At 35.2% G+C, this 16,359-nt stretch overlaps 1 protein-coding gene across 2 annotated transcripts in view; it reads right to left on the bottom strand.

Moving 5' to 3' along the window:
* Positions 1 to 16,359, bottom strand: part of LOC144441960 (alpha-1,2-mannosyltransferase ALG9-like) — a 41,189-nt gene that overhangs the window by 19,445 nt on the left and 5,385 nt on the right. For both annotated transcript variants that reach the window (XM_078131229.1, XM_078131230.1), the window contains exons 3-12: positions 12,769 to 12,916; positions 11,232 to 11,366; positions 10,409 to 10,479; positions 8,602 to 8,690; positions 7,995 to 8,068; positions 6,509 to 6,570; positions 5,238 to 5,325; positions 4,541 to 4,646; positions 3,271 to 3,359; positions 2,755 to 2,877 (exon numbers count right to left, since the gene is read on the bottom strand). In XM_078131229.1, coding sequence (XP_077987355.1) covers positions 2,755 to 2,877; positions 3,271 to 3,359; positions 4,541 to 4,646; positions 5,238 to 5,325; positions 6,509 to 6,570; positions 7,995 to 8,068; positions 8,602 to 8,690; positions 10,409 to 10,479; positions 11,232 to 11,366; positions 12,769 to 12,916 — 985 coding nt within the window. The remainder of the gene's footprint in view (positions 1 to 2,754; positions 2,878 to 3,270; positions 3,360 to 4,540; positions 4,647 to 5,237; positions 5,326 to 6,508; positions 6,571 to 7,994; positions 8,069 to 8,601; positions 8,691 to 10,408; positions 10,480 to 11,231; positions 11,367 to 12,768; positions 12,917 to 16,359) is intronic.

Here is a 16,359-nt window from a genome sequence, read left to right as displayed (position 1 = left end):
TGTGTGGTCTGATTATAACATACCTTGTGTGGTCTGATTATAACATTCCTTGTGTGGTCTGATTTTAACATACCTTGTATGGTCTGATTATAACATACCTTGTATGGTCTGATTATAACATACCTTGTATGGTCTGATTATAACATACCTTGTATGGTCTGATTATAACATACATTGTATGGTCTGATTATAACATACCTTGTATGGTCTGATTATAACATACCTTGTATGGTCTGATTATAACATACATTGTATGATCTGATTATAACATACCTTGTATGGTCTGATTATAACATACATTGTATGGTCTGATTATAACATACCTTGTATGGTCTGATTATAACATACCTTGTATGGTCTGATTATAACATACATTGTATGGTCTGATTATAACATACCTTGTGTGGTCTGATTATAACATACCTTGTGTGGTCTGATTATAACATACCTTGTGTGGTCTGATTATAACATACCTTGTATGGTCTGATTATAACATACCTTGTATGGTCTGATTATAACATACCTTGTATGGTTTGAGTATAACATACCTTGTATGGTTTGATTATAACATACCTTGTGTGGTCTGATTATAACATACCTTGTATGGTCTGATTATAACATACCTTGTGTGGTCTGATTATAACATACCTTGTATGGTCTGATTATAACATACCTTGTATGGTCTGATTATAACATACCTTGTGTGGTCTGATTTTAACATACCTTGTATGGTCTGATTTTAACATACCTTGTATGGTCTGATTTTAACATACCTTGTATGGTCTGATTATAACATACCTTGTATGGTCTGATTATAACATACCTTGTATGGTCTGATTATAACATACCTTGTATGGTCTGATTATAACATACATTGTATGGTCTAATTATAACATACCTTGTATGGTCTGATTATAACATACCTTGTGTGGTCTGATTATAACATACCTTGTATGGTCTGATTATAACATACCTTGTATGGTCTGATTATAACATACCTTGTACGGTCTGATTATAACATACCTTGTATGGTCTGATTATAACATACCTTGTATGGTCTGATTATAACATACCTTGTGTGGTCTGATTATAACATACCTTGTATGGTCTGATTATAACATACCTTGTGTGGTCTGATTATAACATACCTTGTGTGGTCTGATTATAACATACCTTGTGTGGTCTGATTATAACATACCTTGTATGGTCTGATTATAACATACCTTGTATGGTCTGATTATAACATACCTTGTATGGTCTGATTATAACATACCTTGTGTGGTCTGATTATAACATACCTTGTGTGGTCTGATTATAACATACCTTGTATGGTTTGAATATAACATACCTTGTATGGTCTGATTATAACATACCTTGTATGGTCTGATTATAACATACCTTGTATGGTCTGATTTTAACATACATTGTACCTGTATGGTCTGATTATAACATACCTTGTATGGTCTGATTATAACATACCTTGTATGGTCTGATTATAACATACATTGTATGGTCTGATTATAACATACCTTGTATGGTCTGATTTTAACATACCTTGTGTGGTCTGATTATAACATACATTGTATGGTCTGATTATAACATACCTTGTATGGTTTGATTATAACATACCTTGTGTGGTCTGATTATAACATACCTTGTGTGGTCTGATTATAACATACTTTGTATGGTCTGATTATAACATACCTTGTATGGTCTGATTATAACATACCTTGTATGGTTTGATTATAACATACCTTGTATGGTCTGATTATAACATACCTTGTATGGTCTGATTATAACATACCTTGTATGGTCTGATTATAACATACCTTGTATGGTCTGATTATAACATACCTTGTGTGGTCTGATTATAACATACCTTGTATGGTCTGATTATAACATACCTTGTATGGTCTGATTATAACATACCTTGTATGGTCTGATTATAACATACCTTGTGTGGTCTGATTATAACATACCTTGTGTGGTCTGATTATAACATACCTTGTGTGGTCTGATTATAACATACCTTGTATGGTCTGATTATAACATACCTTGTATGGTCTGATTATAACATACCTTGTATGGTCTGATTATAACATACATTGTATGGTCTGATTATAACATACATTGTATGGTCTGATTATAACATACCTTGTATGGTCTGATTATAACATACTCTGTATGATCTGATTATAACATACCTTGTATGGTCTGAGTATAACATACCTTGTGTGGTCTGATTATAACATACCTTGTATGGTCTGATTATAACATACCTTGTATGGTCTGATTATAACATACCTTGTGTGGTTTGATTATAACATACATTGTATGGTTTGAGTATAACATACCTTGTATGGTCTGATTTTAACATACCTTGTATGGTCTGATTATAACATACCTTGTATGGTCTGATTATAACATACCTTGTATGGTCTGATTATAACATACTCTGTATGGTCTGATTATAACATACATTGTATGGTCTGATTATAACATACATTGTATGGTCTGATTATAACATACATTGTATGATCTGATTATAACATACATTGTATGGTCTGATTTTAACATACCTTGTATGGTCTGATTATAACATACTCTGTATGGTCTGATTATAGCATACCTTGTATGGTCTGATTATAACATACCTTGTATGATCTGATTATAACATACCTTGTGTGGTCTGATTATAACATACCTTGTGTGGTCTGATTATAACATACCTTGTATGGTCTGATTATAACATACCTTGTGTGGTCTAGTGAAGAATATTACTATCCAGATATACATAGGTGACAATGCTAACCATGCAGGGACAGAGGTTACTTCATCTCCACCAAATCTATACCTCAGAATCATATTAACCAGCATCTATGAACAAATTCAACAACGAGAAATGACTTACATGGCCCCCAGGAACCTTACTATCATCACAGTGTAGACACTTTACGGGTTAATTCAATTTGTAGTTAGATTGTACATGTCAACACTTTTAATTCAATTTAACTCAAATCATAGATAAATGCATAAAATTATTATATATTAAAATTTGATTTCAGTTTTAAAAATTCAGATTATAAACTGATTGAAGTTGAACTAGTTGTGACTGGAATATTATTTTTTGATCAGACACATATATATTTACTGATAATTGGACATTGTAGTAGTGGTCCATCCTATCCATAAGTAGTACAGTAACAAATGGAAATCATGATTGTATTAGGGGAAAGAATGTGACAAACTCCAGACATTATTACTACTCACCACTACAGGTAGTGAAATGAGGGCCATAAGGAAAGCAACATTGAAGTTCAGAAATCCATTGATGAAATAATAACTCCATGGTTCCACTCCTATGTATGGTAGAACAAATACAACCTTTATTTCATATCAAGACTAAATAAATATAGATATACTTGTTAATAAGTATTCTGACAGTTTAAAGAAAACACACTGATACATACATGTACGAGTATGTATATACACATTTATACGTCACCTGTCACCAATCTTGCATTCTGATTGGTCGAGAGGTATACAGATATGCAGGCATATTTTTCACAAAGTCATATTTTTGCTTGTTGTATCACGTGATCACTGCACGTCCCCTTGTCAACAAACCTAGCAGACAACTAGAAATCTAACTATAAACAGCATTTCCAACACCACATTTTTTGTCAACCATACAAAATATCATTGATGTATACATTGTAACAAGTCTTTGAAATTTATGAAGGATATCAAAATAAACACCACAGATGATGTAATTTTTGCTTAACTAGAATATCAAAGCATATCACAAACATTTTTGTACATTTAATGGAATACAGTACGCAAAACAAGGACGCACTCATTTTTCAGCTGAAGGTTAAAAATTTGAGTGATATGCAAACAGTAAACATTACGTCATACTACTGAAAAAACACACGCACTGATTGGATGATAAAGATAAGGCTGAGTTGTAAACAACCGCATTGCAATCATCAGAGACGTTTGTGATACTACACTCAACAGTATACCAATCAATTTAAAAAATAAATTTGTAGTCACAGGTGACATATAAGTATGCTATTTGCCAAATACTGTTCTACACCTTGCTACTCGAGGTCATTTTTCCAGTATAACGGCTCACCTCTGGCTTACCGTTATTATTGGAAAAATGACCCCTCGCAGGAAGATAATGTGGAACGGTACTTGGCAAATAACATATACATATAAATACACCCATCAGAGTCCATGCAAATTGTATACACAGATGCAGACATAACTACACATGTATTTACATAATACATTTGTATGTAGATACACACACATACACACACACATGGATGTACAGAAACAGACAGACAAACAGACAGACAGACTGACTGAGACAGACAGACAGACAGACAGACAGACAGACAGACAGACAGACAGACAGACACAGAGACAGACAGACAGACAGACAGACAGACAAATAGACAGACATGGATGGACAGACACAGGCACAGGCACACATAGACATACACACAGACACACAAATTCCTGTGCTTACCATACAGGTCTGGTCCATGTTCACTGAATACATTATACAGGACAATGTTCAATGGTGTAATAACCAATTTACCATAGTAATGAGAATCCACCATAACAACTGGAATCTGGATATGAGAAAGATTTCAAATCTATGGTTAAACTCCAATGAATTCCAAATATCAAATATACTGTACATGTGTGTATTTTTACTATTTTATAACCACGTTCTGTGACCATATGCACACCTGTCTTACGTCAGCCATAGAGAGACTGTGGTTACCAGAATGACAGCTAGTGCTATTACACACAGAGTAACCTACCAGAATGACAGCTAGTGCTATTACACACAGAGTAACCTACCAGAATGACAGCTAGTGCTATTACACACAGAATAACCTACCAGAATTACAGCTAGTGCTATTACACACAGAGTAACCTACCAGAATTACAGCTAGTGCTATTACACACAGAGTAACCTACCAGAATTACAGCTAGTGCTATTACACACAGAGTAACCTACCAGAATTACAGCTAGTGCTATTGCAGAGTAACCTACCAGAATTACAGCTAGTGCTATTACACACAGAGTAACCTACCAGAATTACAGCTAGTGCTATTACACACAGAGTAACCTACCAGAATTACAGCTAGTGCTATTACACACAGAGTAACCTACCAGAATTACAGCTAGTGCTATTGCACACAGAGTAACCTACCAGAATTACAGCTAGTGCTATTACACACCACTTGATGAATTCCAACACTTCTTTTCTTCTCAACACAAAGTCTATTGCAATTGGAATCCTGGCAAGTGAATGAAATGCATCATGGGTATTTACAACTGCATCACACCTCTTTGAACAAAGTATCTGAGATTCAAAGGCTTTAAAGTGTTCGCTTATAATTTGATAGATCCATTGAGAAGTGATGAGAGATTTAGTTACTATGACAACTAACATGTTGATGTTTTGATGCTACTATAAACTACATCTACAACAGATTTGTATACGACAATAGGACACATGTTTTCATCCTTGTAAGTACAAAGTTACCCTTGTGTTGTTAAGATAGTACAAAAAAGACAATTAATTATGCAAATGAGACACTGCTGTTAAAAAGTATGTCCTTTGTTATAATCAATGTATGTATCACATTATCTGAAATTTGAAGTTTGTGTTAATGCCTAAATACTGAAATCATTCATTATGCAAATGAGTCAATATAATTTCAAGCTTCATCAATAACCTTGTAGAATATTTGTGCTTTAGTTATAATAAATTTTATTAACTTCAAGGCTTGCATACTTACGATATTATCTAATTATCAACCATCACTGATTATGAAATCAGTCATTAAAGCTAAAAGCTATATATATATATATATATATATATATATATATATATATATACATACATACATACATACATACATACATACATACATACATACATACATACATACATACATACATACATACATACATACATACATACATACATACATACATACATACATACATACATACATACATACATACATACATACATACATACATACATACATACATACATACATATATATATATATATATATATATATATATATATATATATATATATATATGTGTGTGTGTGTGTGTGTGGTTTTTTTTTAATTGTTATCATTAACATACATGTGTATACACTATTTTCTGAAATTTGAAGCTTGCATTGCCTGTTTACTGAAAATCTTTAACAATGCAAATTAGTTATTAAAGTTGCACTAGCTGCAGCTGAAAGCTATACCAAAAAACAAGATATTTTATGAGACACAAAATTATCAGTTTGAAGTAAGATAATGCCTCATCACAGAAAAATGTTATTTATGCAAATTACATGTATGTGTACTCATTAATATTTATTGAAGGTTTACTGTAACTATGTACTTTGACTGTATTGAAGGCATTGACATTGTCAATAACAATACAAGTCTGTAGCTATGTACCTACCCTATAGCACCAGCAAATGGCCAACCTATTATGGTACTGCTTGCTATGCTGACAACAGCTACCTAGATATAAAGACATTTTTACATCAAGTTAATCTGATAGTTTATAGCTAATAGGACAAGTACTACACAGGCTGACAATTCTTCAATGTCGGAATGGATATTGCTTTGCTACCCTTCTCTATTCCCTAAGAGATTTACCAGCTACCTTTTTTATTTCTAGAGATTTGCCAGCTACCCTATTCCCAAAGATTTGCCAGCTACCCTATTCCCAAAGATTTGCCAGCTACCCTATTCCCAAAGATTTGCCAGCTACCCTATTCCCAAAGATTTGCCAGCTACCCTATTCCCAAAGATTTGCCAGCTACCCTATTCCCAAAGATTTGCCAGCTACCCTACTCCCAAAGATTTGCCAGCTACCCTACTCCCAAAGATTTGCCAGCTACCCTATTCCCAAAGATTTGCCAGCTACCCTATTCCCAAAGATTTGCCAGCTACCCTACTCCCAAAGATTTGCCAGCTACCCTATTCCCAAAGATTTGCCAGCTACCCTATTCCCAAAGATTTGCCAGCTACTCTTTCCTACTGCAGGAGATTTGCCAGCTATCCTTCTCTATTCCCAAAAGATGTTCTAGCTACCCTTTTCTATTCCCAGAGATTGGTACATATCCTTCTCTATTCCCAAAGATTTGCCGGCTACTCTTTCCTATTCCAAAAGATTTGCTAGCTACCCTTCCCTATTCCCAAAGATTTGCCGGCTACTCTTTCCTATTCCAAAAGATTTGCTAGCTACCCTTCCCTATTCCCAAAGATTTGCCGGCTACTCTTTCCTATTCCAAAGATTTGCTAGCTACCCTTCTCTATTTCCAAAGATTTTACAGCTACCCTTCTCTATTCCCAAAGATTTGCCGACTACTCTTTCCTATTCCCAAAGATTTGCCAGCTACCTATTTTTATTCCAAGGGATTTGCTAGCTATTCTATTCCCAGGTGTCTAATTGTAAGTAATGTCATATACATGGTAAGTGACTTACTGGTATGTTATCCAGGTACCAACCACCCATTGCAATAATATCATATACATGGTAAGTGACTTACTGGTATGTTATCCAGGTACCAACCACCCATTGCAAGTAATGTCATATACATGGTAAGTGACTTACTGGTATGTTATCCAGGTACCAACCACCCATTGCAAGTAATATCATATACATGGTAAGTGACTTACTGGTATGTTATCCAGGTACCAACCACCCATTGCAAGTAATGTCATATACATGGTAAGTGACTTACTGGTATGTTATCCAGGTACCAACCACCCATTGCAAGTAATGTCATATACATGGTAAGTGACTTACTGGTATGTTATCCAGGTACCAACCACCCATTGCAAGTAATATCATATACATGGTAAGTGACTTACTGGTATGTTATCCAGGTACCAACCACCCATTGCAAGTAATGTCATATACATGGTAAGTGACTTACTGGTATGTTATCCAGGTACCAACCACCCATTGCAAGTAATGTCATATACATGGAGAAACTGCTTGGAAGAAAGGCTGTAACATTAACGACATTAAATTAATCACTGTAGATTCCTTAAACATCCAGAAACACTCAACATTAATAGTACTAGAATCCCTACATTAACGGAGATATGGGTATGATACTATGTAAATATCAATAACCAGTTGATCATACTGCCACCTATATGTAGTCAAGGGCTATTTTCAATACATATTTTGGAACACAAAATTGTTCTTTTCCTATTGTGTGAAATAGTCATCTGAGTGAATAATTGTGAAATAGTGGTCAGATTATGTAGAGCCCTTGGGACACTGCTATAGTACCGGTAAGTGGAAAAATAAAAAAAAATGTTGACCATATTTTTCTTCACAAAATTTGAAATAAATAATTCAAAACGTTTGAAGATAACGAGACCACCTAGTAGCCACCTGTAACTATGCAGTGGAATTTGTCATTCTAATGAAAACCATTTAGTGAAAGCTCACATTACAGTCTACACTTTTGTGTTATAATTGATTGGATGAAGAAAGCTGACTAGTAATTCACACATTACATAATTACATACCTGCAGATGATATAAACATACCAGTACTCAAGACAAGAAAGACCAGGGTTAGTCGACCAACATTTCCTCCAAATGCTTTACATACACCTCTACAAATGAAAACATGCTAAATATGAATACTAATTTTACTAATTTGGGTAGGTAAGACACATGATGTACTACGTAGGTTATGTACAATACACTAATTTGGGTAGGTAAGACACATAATGTACTATGTAGGTTATGTACAATACACTAATTTGGGTAGGTAAGACACATGATGTACTATGTAGGTTATGTACAATACACTAATTTGGGTAGGTAAGACACATGATGTACTGTGTAGGTTATGTACAATACACTAATTTGGGTTGGTAAGACACATGATGTACTATGTAGGTTATGTACAATACACTAATTTGGGTAGGTAAGACACATAATGTACTATGTAGGTTATGTACAATACACTAATTTGGGTAGGTAAGACACATGATGTACTATGTAGGTTATGTACAATACACTAATTTGGGTTGGTAAGACACATGATGTACTATGTAGGTTATGTACAATACACTAATTTGGGTAGGTAAGACACATGATGTACTATGTAGGTTATGTACAATACACTAATTTGGGTAGGTAAGACACATGATGTACTGTGTAGGTTATGTACAATACACTAATTTGGGTTGGTAAGACACATGATGTACTATGTAGGTTATGTACAATACACTAATTTGGGTAGGTAAGACACATAATGTACTATGTAGGTTATGTACAATACACTAATTTGGGTAGGTAAGACACATGATGTACTATGTAGGTTATGTACAATACACTAATTTGGGTAGGTAAGACACATGATGTACTATGTAGGTTATGTACAATACACTAATTTGGGTAGGTAAGACACATGATGTACTATGTAGGTTATGTACAATACACTAATTTGGGTTGGTAAGACACATAATGTTATGCCTCTCACAAGGTAAGTCTGGGTTACTCAATATATCTTTTCTGTAAGTATGCTAGTGTATCTTTCCATTGGTATTATATAAGTTGGTATTTGGTGGGGGATATTCCTTTGGGTGTCTAGTTGGGAAATTGTTCAAATCGAAATGATAACACAATAGATATGTGGTGTTGGGTTATAAAAACTCAAAACTCTGAAATTAATGGGCAGATGGTCTGAAGGTTGGAGGGGACATTTCTGGGAATATTGGCATTGCAAAATTAGTCTTGACATGGTGACGCCATTCTTAATATTCAAATAAGGTCTACAAATGTTACTTCTGTCTAAAAAATCATAAACTCTTAAACTCCAATGTAAGTTAGGGTTAGGGTTAGGGTTTGTACAAGGCAAACTGACCTTAACTTTGGTGAGGATACTTCTAGGGATGTGTAGATAACACTGTTTTCATGATATGATGATCTCATCAGTGATATGTAAATCAGTAATTTTCAATGTTGAACTTCAACAGTTCATAATTTGAAATTTGGTGAATTCCAAAACTACATGTATTTGGTAGACTGGGGGTCTGAATACTCAGTAGACAAAATCAACATGTGGATGTGAAGTACAAAATTGGCTGTTTTGAATACACATATAGAATGATAACAGAGCCCCATGACTCTTGAGTGTCAGTGTGGTACTTGCTTCACTCATAACAGTACAGCTACAGAGAACATTACAAAAACTCCTACAAATTACTGTAACCTAGAGTACACCACTCTTGCACTCACTTGTCATAGGTCAAAGGTCATGGGGTCCTGTCATAATGAGGCAATAGAAGGTATGGAATATTTCGAGTAGGAACTAGATTCTTACTTATAGAAATAGAGCTCACACAGGGCACAGATAAAACCCAACAGACATCGGATGAAGTAGAATACCAGAATCTGTAATCATTACCATATGAAAAAAAATGTATGTTTAAATTACTCACTTGTAATACTTCAAAAGACAATCTCTCTTTCTTTCTTTTTTACTGTCTGTCTGTCTGTCTGTCTGTCTGTCTGTCTGTCTGTCTGTCTGTCTGTCTGTCTGTCTGTCTTTGTCTGTCTGTCTGTCTCTCATATCAGATAATGACCACATTTAAACTGAATGCCTTCCGGAAGGGCAAAGTTTTGAGACTGTCGTTCCTACAGACAATTGTTGGAATACAACAGAACATATGCAATAAGTTATTTTTTCTCATTGATTGCTATTTGCCCATGGCTGTTAGTGATCTCCTGGCCAACCACAACATGTAACGTGAAGCTTTATAAGTTTATAGAACACTGTAGCATAGCACTCACCATAGAAAGAGATATAGCCTAATTACCGAAAACCTTTAATTATGTAAATTGCTCATTAATATTCATGTGATGTTTACCAAAACCAAAATTTCGTTTGACTTGAGCAAGCCGTTATGGAGAAAACGATGACACAGACAGACAGACACACAGACACACACAGACTTCCACCTACAAAATACATCCCTTCCTTACGGAAGAAAAAATGATGTGTACAGTGTACACAAGTTGTGTGCATGCATGTAAAAGAACTCATACATTTTATGCAAGTTAATACAAAAATATAAATTTTGAGCATTTTAATTTGAAATGAATGCCATTGGGTATTAGGATAATCTTTAGATATTGTCTCTTACCTTGTTAGCATTGGTTAAGTGTGCATGGATAGAAGCAGGCAAGGTATGTAGTAATACATATGTATAGGATCGTATAGCATAGACTGGTGAGTATTCCCAGGTCTGAAAACCTGTACCATATTGTAGAAAATGCATCTAAAGTAAACAAAATATTAGAAATAGTAAGAAATTATAAACTTATTAACAGTCCGACATCACTCCACACTCCAAAACCAGAGGTTACAAACTCTCCACAGTTGGAGGTTTTCCAAACTCATGAATATTAATGAGATGATACAGAAGTCACGAACTTGCTTTGAGGAAGGATTCATAGCTCTAGAGACATATCTTGGACTTTGTTAGAACGTAAACAACTGTAACTGTGCAGTTGTTCGAAATTGTATACTCTCGTTTTGGAGTGATGTCGGACTGATTAAAAACATGTTAAACAGTAATGACATGACAGTTAACACCTTGAAAGTCAAAGTTCACCTGGTCCATTGATAATACTTGAGTTGTCACTTTTGTATATCTATATGTTGTGACAGGAGACACTGTGGTTTGTACAAATGCTTGTTGTGACTGGTCTATGTCAGAGGTGACCATATACTTACATTCTAGTAAGTTGTCTGTATACTTACATTCTAGTAAGTTGTCTATATACTTACATTCTAGTAAGTTGTCTATACTTACATTCTAGTAAGTTGTCTATATACTTACATTCTAGTGAGTTGTCTATATACTTACATTCTAGTAAGTTGTCTATATACTTACATTCTAGTAAGTTGTCGATATACTTACATTCTAGTAAGTTGTCTATATACTTACATTCTAGTAAGTTGTCTATATACTTACATTCTAGTAAGTTGTCTATATACTTACATTCTAGTAAGTTGTCTATATACTTACATTCTAGTAAGTTGTCTATATACTTACATTCTAGTGAGTTGTCTATATACTTACATTCTAGTAAGTTGTCTATATACTTACATTCTAGTGAGTTGTCTATATACTTACATTCTAGTGAGTTGTCTATATACTTACATTCTAGTAAGTTGTCTATATACTTACATTCTAGTAAGTTGTCTATATACTTATATTCTAGTAAGTTGTCTATATACTTACATTCTAGTAAGTTGTCTATATACTTACATTCTAGTGAGTTGTCTATATACTTACATTCTAGTAAGTTGTCTATATACTTACATTCTAGTGAGTTGTCTATATACTTACATTCTAGTGAGTTGTCTATATACTTACATTCTAGTAAGTTGTCTATATACTTACATTCTAGTAAGTTGTCGATATACTTACATTCTAGTAAGTTGTCTATATACTTACATTCTAGTAAGTTGTCTATATACTTACATTCTAGTAAGTTGTCTATATACTTACATTCTAGTAAGTTGTCTATATACTTACATTCTAGTAAGTTGTCTATATACTTACATTCTAGTAAGTTGTCTATATACTTACATTCTAGTAAGTTGTCTATATACTTACATTCTAGTAAGTTGTCTATATACTTACATTCTGGTAAGAGTATTGATATACTTACAGGTTCCCAGTAGTTGTATGTTTCATCACAGTCTGAGATATTACTAAGTAAAGCAGCTGAAAACCGTGCTGAGATCAGTAACTTGAATGCTGTTCCTGCTTTGGGAGTCCAGCATTGAAATGGTGTGCTATCAACACTACGTTGAGACCTGAAAACAAATACACAAATCAAAACATCTAACCTAAATAAAAGTTGTCTAAAAACAAAAATCTTCCCAAAAGGGTTCTTTGTCTGTTGCCCAGAGCACGGGTCAATCCCCCCCCCCCCCTTTAAACCAATACATCAATGTAAATGTACCGTTAAAGTCATATTATAAGCCGCAAACATATTAAAAGCTGCACCCCTACTTGGAGGCGCTGGCTTTGAGGGTCCATCAAACATTTTGTGAATAATAGAAAGTACGTAATATAAGTCGCACCCCTACTTCACAGCTAGCTTCACCTCATTTCCACCAAAACAATAGTAACGACGCATTCAAGTGTAATACTTTTTGTTTAAAATTTGAATACAAAGTATCACTTTACTTAGTGTATGTACCGTCTCTTCACACGCACAAGAAGGGTGTCGCAATCCCTTCCTTTCAGCAGGGAGCGGGACATTTACACCTATCGTACCGATAAAGTTTTGTGGCTGCCGATCACATCCCGGGTACAAGAAGCCGCTTCGTACTTCTTCACACTTGTTAGAACTATTTACGAATCATTAATAAATGGTGATAATGTATTCAAAATTTTCTTTAAATACTGGATTTATCGGACAGAAAGTTACATTTCCACAGTGTTCGATCACAGTGAAACATACAACTGCTTACTACGTAAACTATATAATCGTTACTAGTAATACTACCGTCCGAATCTACGTCTACTATCATCAACATGCCGAAGGAAAACATCGCTCCACGTTCCCGTTCCCGTAGGATGGCCTACGATCCATCATTCAAGTTGAAGGTTCTTTCGAAGGCTGTCGAGTACGGCAGTAATCGAAAGGCAGCTTCGTTCTTTGGGGTCAATGAGAAGCAAGTTAGGGACTGGATGAAGAAGAAGGACCAGTTGGCTGTAGCGGCGAGGTCAGCGAAGCGACTTGGGGTGGTGGAAGACCGGTCACAGACAGTGCGATGGATAGTCAACTCATCGACAGGATTGATGGTCAGCGTAAGAATGGCAACGCCGTCACTGGGAAACAGTTGCAACGACAAGCTATCAGAATGGCAAATGATCGTGGTTGGACTGATCACAAATGTTATATTGACTAATACGTCATCAATGGACTGATCACAAATGTTATATTGACTAATACGTCAATGGACTGATCACAAATGTTATATTGACTAATACGTCAATGGACTGATCACAAATGTTATATTGACTAATACGTCAATGGACTGATCACGAATGTTATATTGACTAATACGTCAATGGACTGATCACGAATGTTATATTGACTAATACGTCAATGGACTGATCACAAATGTTATATTGACTAATACATCAATGGACTGATCACAAATGTTATATTGACTAATACGTCAATGGACTGATCACAAATGTTATGTTGACTAATACATCAATGGACTGATCACGAATGTTATATTGACTAATACGTCAATGGACTGATCACAAATGTTATATTGACTAATACATCAATGGACTGATCACAAATGTTATATTGACTAATACGTCAATGGACTGATCACAAATGTTATATTGACTAATACATCAATGGACTGATCACAAATGTTATATTGACTAATACGTCAATGGACTGATCACAAATGTTATATTTACTAATATGTCAATGGACTGATCACAAATGTTATATTGACTAATACGTCAATAGACTGATCACAAATGTTATATTGACTATTATATTATTATAGCATTACCAATTCCAGTGAATTTTGTGACATGGAAAATTTGCAAACAAAATGGCTGCCAGGCAGGCATATTGGATCGTATCACGATGAAAATGGATATGCACATGTATGTCATAGAACACTGTCCTAATACCAACTTTGAATGAGATCTGTTCAAGCATGTCTGAGTTATGGCTTTGGACATGGAAAATTCACAAACAAAATGGCTGGCAGGCAGCCATATTGGATCGTATCATGACAACAAATGGATATGCACATGTATGTCATAGAACACTGTCCTAATACCAACTTTGAATGAGATCTGTTCAAGCATGTCTGAGTTATGGCTTTGGACATAGAAAAATCGCAAACAAAATGGCTGCCAGGTGGCCATATTGGATCGTATCACAACAACAATGAATATGCACATGTATGTCATAAAACACTGTCCTAATACCAACTTTGAATGAGATCTGTTCAAGCATGTCTGAGTTATGGCTTTGGACATGGAAAATTCACAAACAAAATGGCTGCTAGGCGGCCATATTGGATCGTATCATGACAACAATGAATATACACATGTATGTTATAGAACACTGTCCTAATACCAACTTTGAATGAGATCTGTTCAAGCATGTCTGAGTTATGGCTTTAGACAGGGAAAATTTGCAAACAAAATGGCTGCCAGGCGGCCATATTGGATTGTATCATGAAACAAATTGACGTGCATATGTATGCTATTGTATGTTGCCCCTGTATCAAGTTTGAAAAAAATCGGTCCAGGCATCTCCAAGAGATGGCTGGGGACGGACAGACGGACAGACGGACGGACGGACGCACGCACGGACAGACGGAAACCAATCCATAAGTCCCCGTCCCGGACTTCGTCCGGCGGGGACTAAAAAACAAGCTGATATTCATTTGTTTAAAGATGAAATTACCAAATCTATATCTCGGAGTCTATTTTTTAAACATGCATTGGTTATCATAGGTTTGGTACGTAGGACCATGCTTACTTTACAATATGGTAAACTCGATATGAAGTGAATGACCACTGTGTCACAGTGACATGCTATAATACCCAACTGTACAAAAAAATTGGGCAGGTATAAAGTGCAGTTGGGCATGTAATTTTCAAGGATACCTGCCCAATGGGCAGAATAACACTTTCAGAAACATCTCACCAAGTTTCAGACTCGGTGACCAAGTACTTTTTGAGATATAAGTTTTTGACCAAAAATGAACATTTTTACACCTAATTTGCATATCACTCATGGAATCATTGTATGCTTAATATTTCTTCGTCCATACATCCCTAGATGCATTCCCATTAAATTTCAGCCCAATCTGCTCCATACTTCTGGAATTATAGATTTTTAACCAAAAAGACACATTTTTAGCCCTAATTTGCATATCACTGATGGAATCATCATGTCATGAACAAATCTTACTTTACACCCCCTTAAGAATGTTCCCACCAAATTTCGCACCACTCTGCCCAGTAGTTTCTAAGTTTTTTGACCAAAAATCACATTTTTTGACCCAAATCACACACCTGTGATGCGATCATTTTTATTTGAACAATTTCCCAACTAGACACCCAAGGTAATGGACCTACCAAATATCATGGCAATCGGTTTAGCGGTTTTTGACTTTAAGTTGTTTACACACACACACACACACATCCACACACACACACACAGACAGACAGACAGACAGACGCCGGGCGATCCCTATAG

Source organism: Glandiceps talaboti, chromosome 11 (genome assembly GCF_964340395.1).
Source record: "Glandiceps talaboti chromosome 11, keGlaTala1.1, whole genome shotgun sequence".
Lineage (NCBI taxonomy): Eukaryota > Metazoa > Hemichordata > Enteropneusta > Spengelidae > Glandiceps > Glandiceps talaboti.
This window is presented reverse-complemented; position numbering and strand designations above follow the sequence as displayed.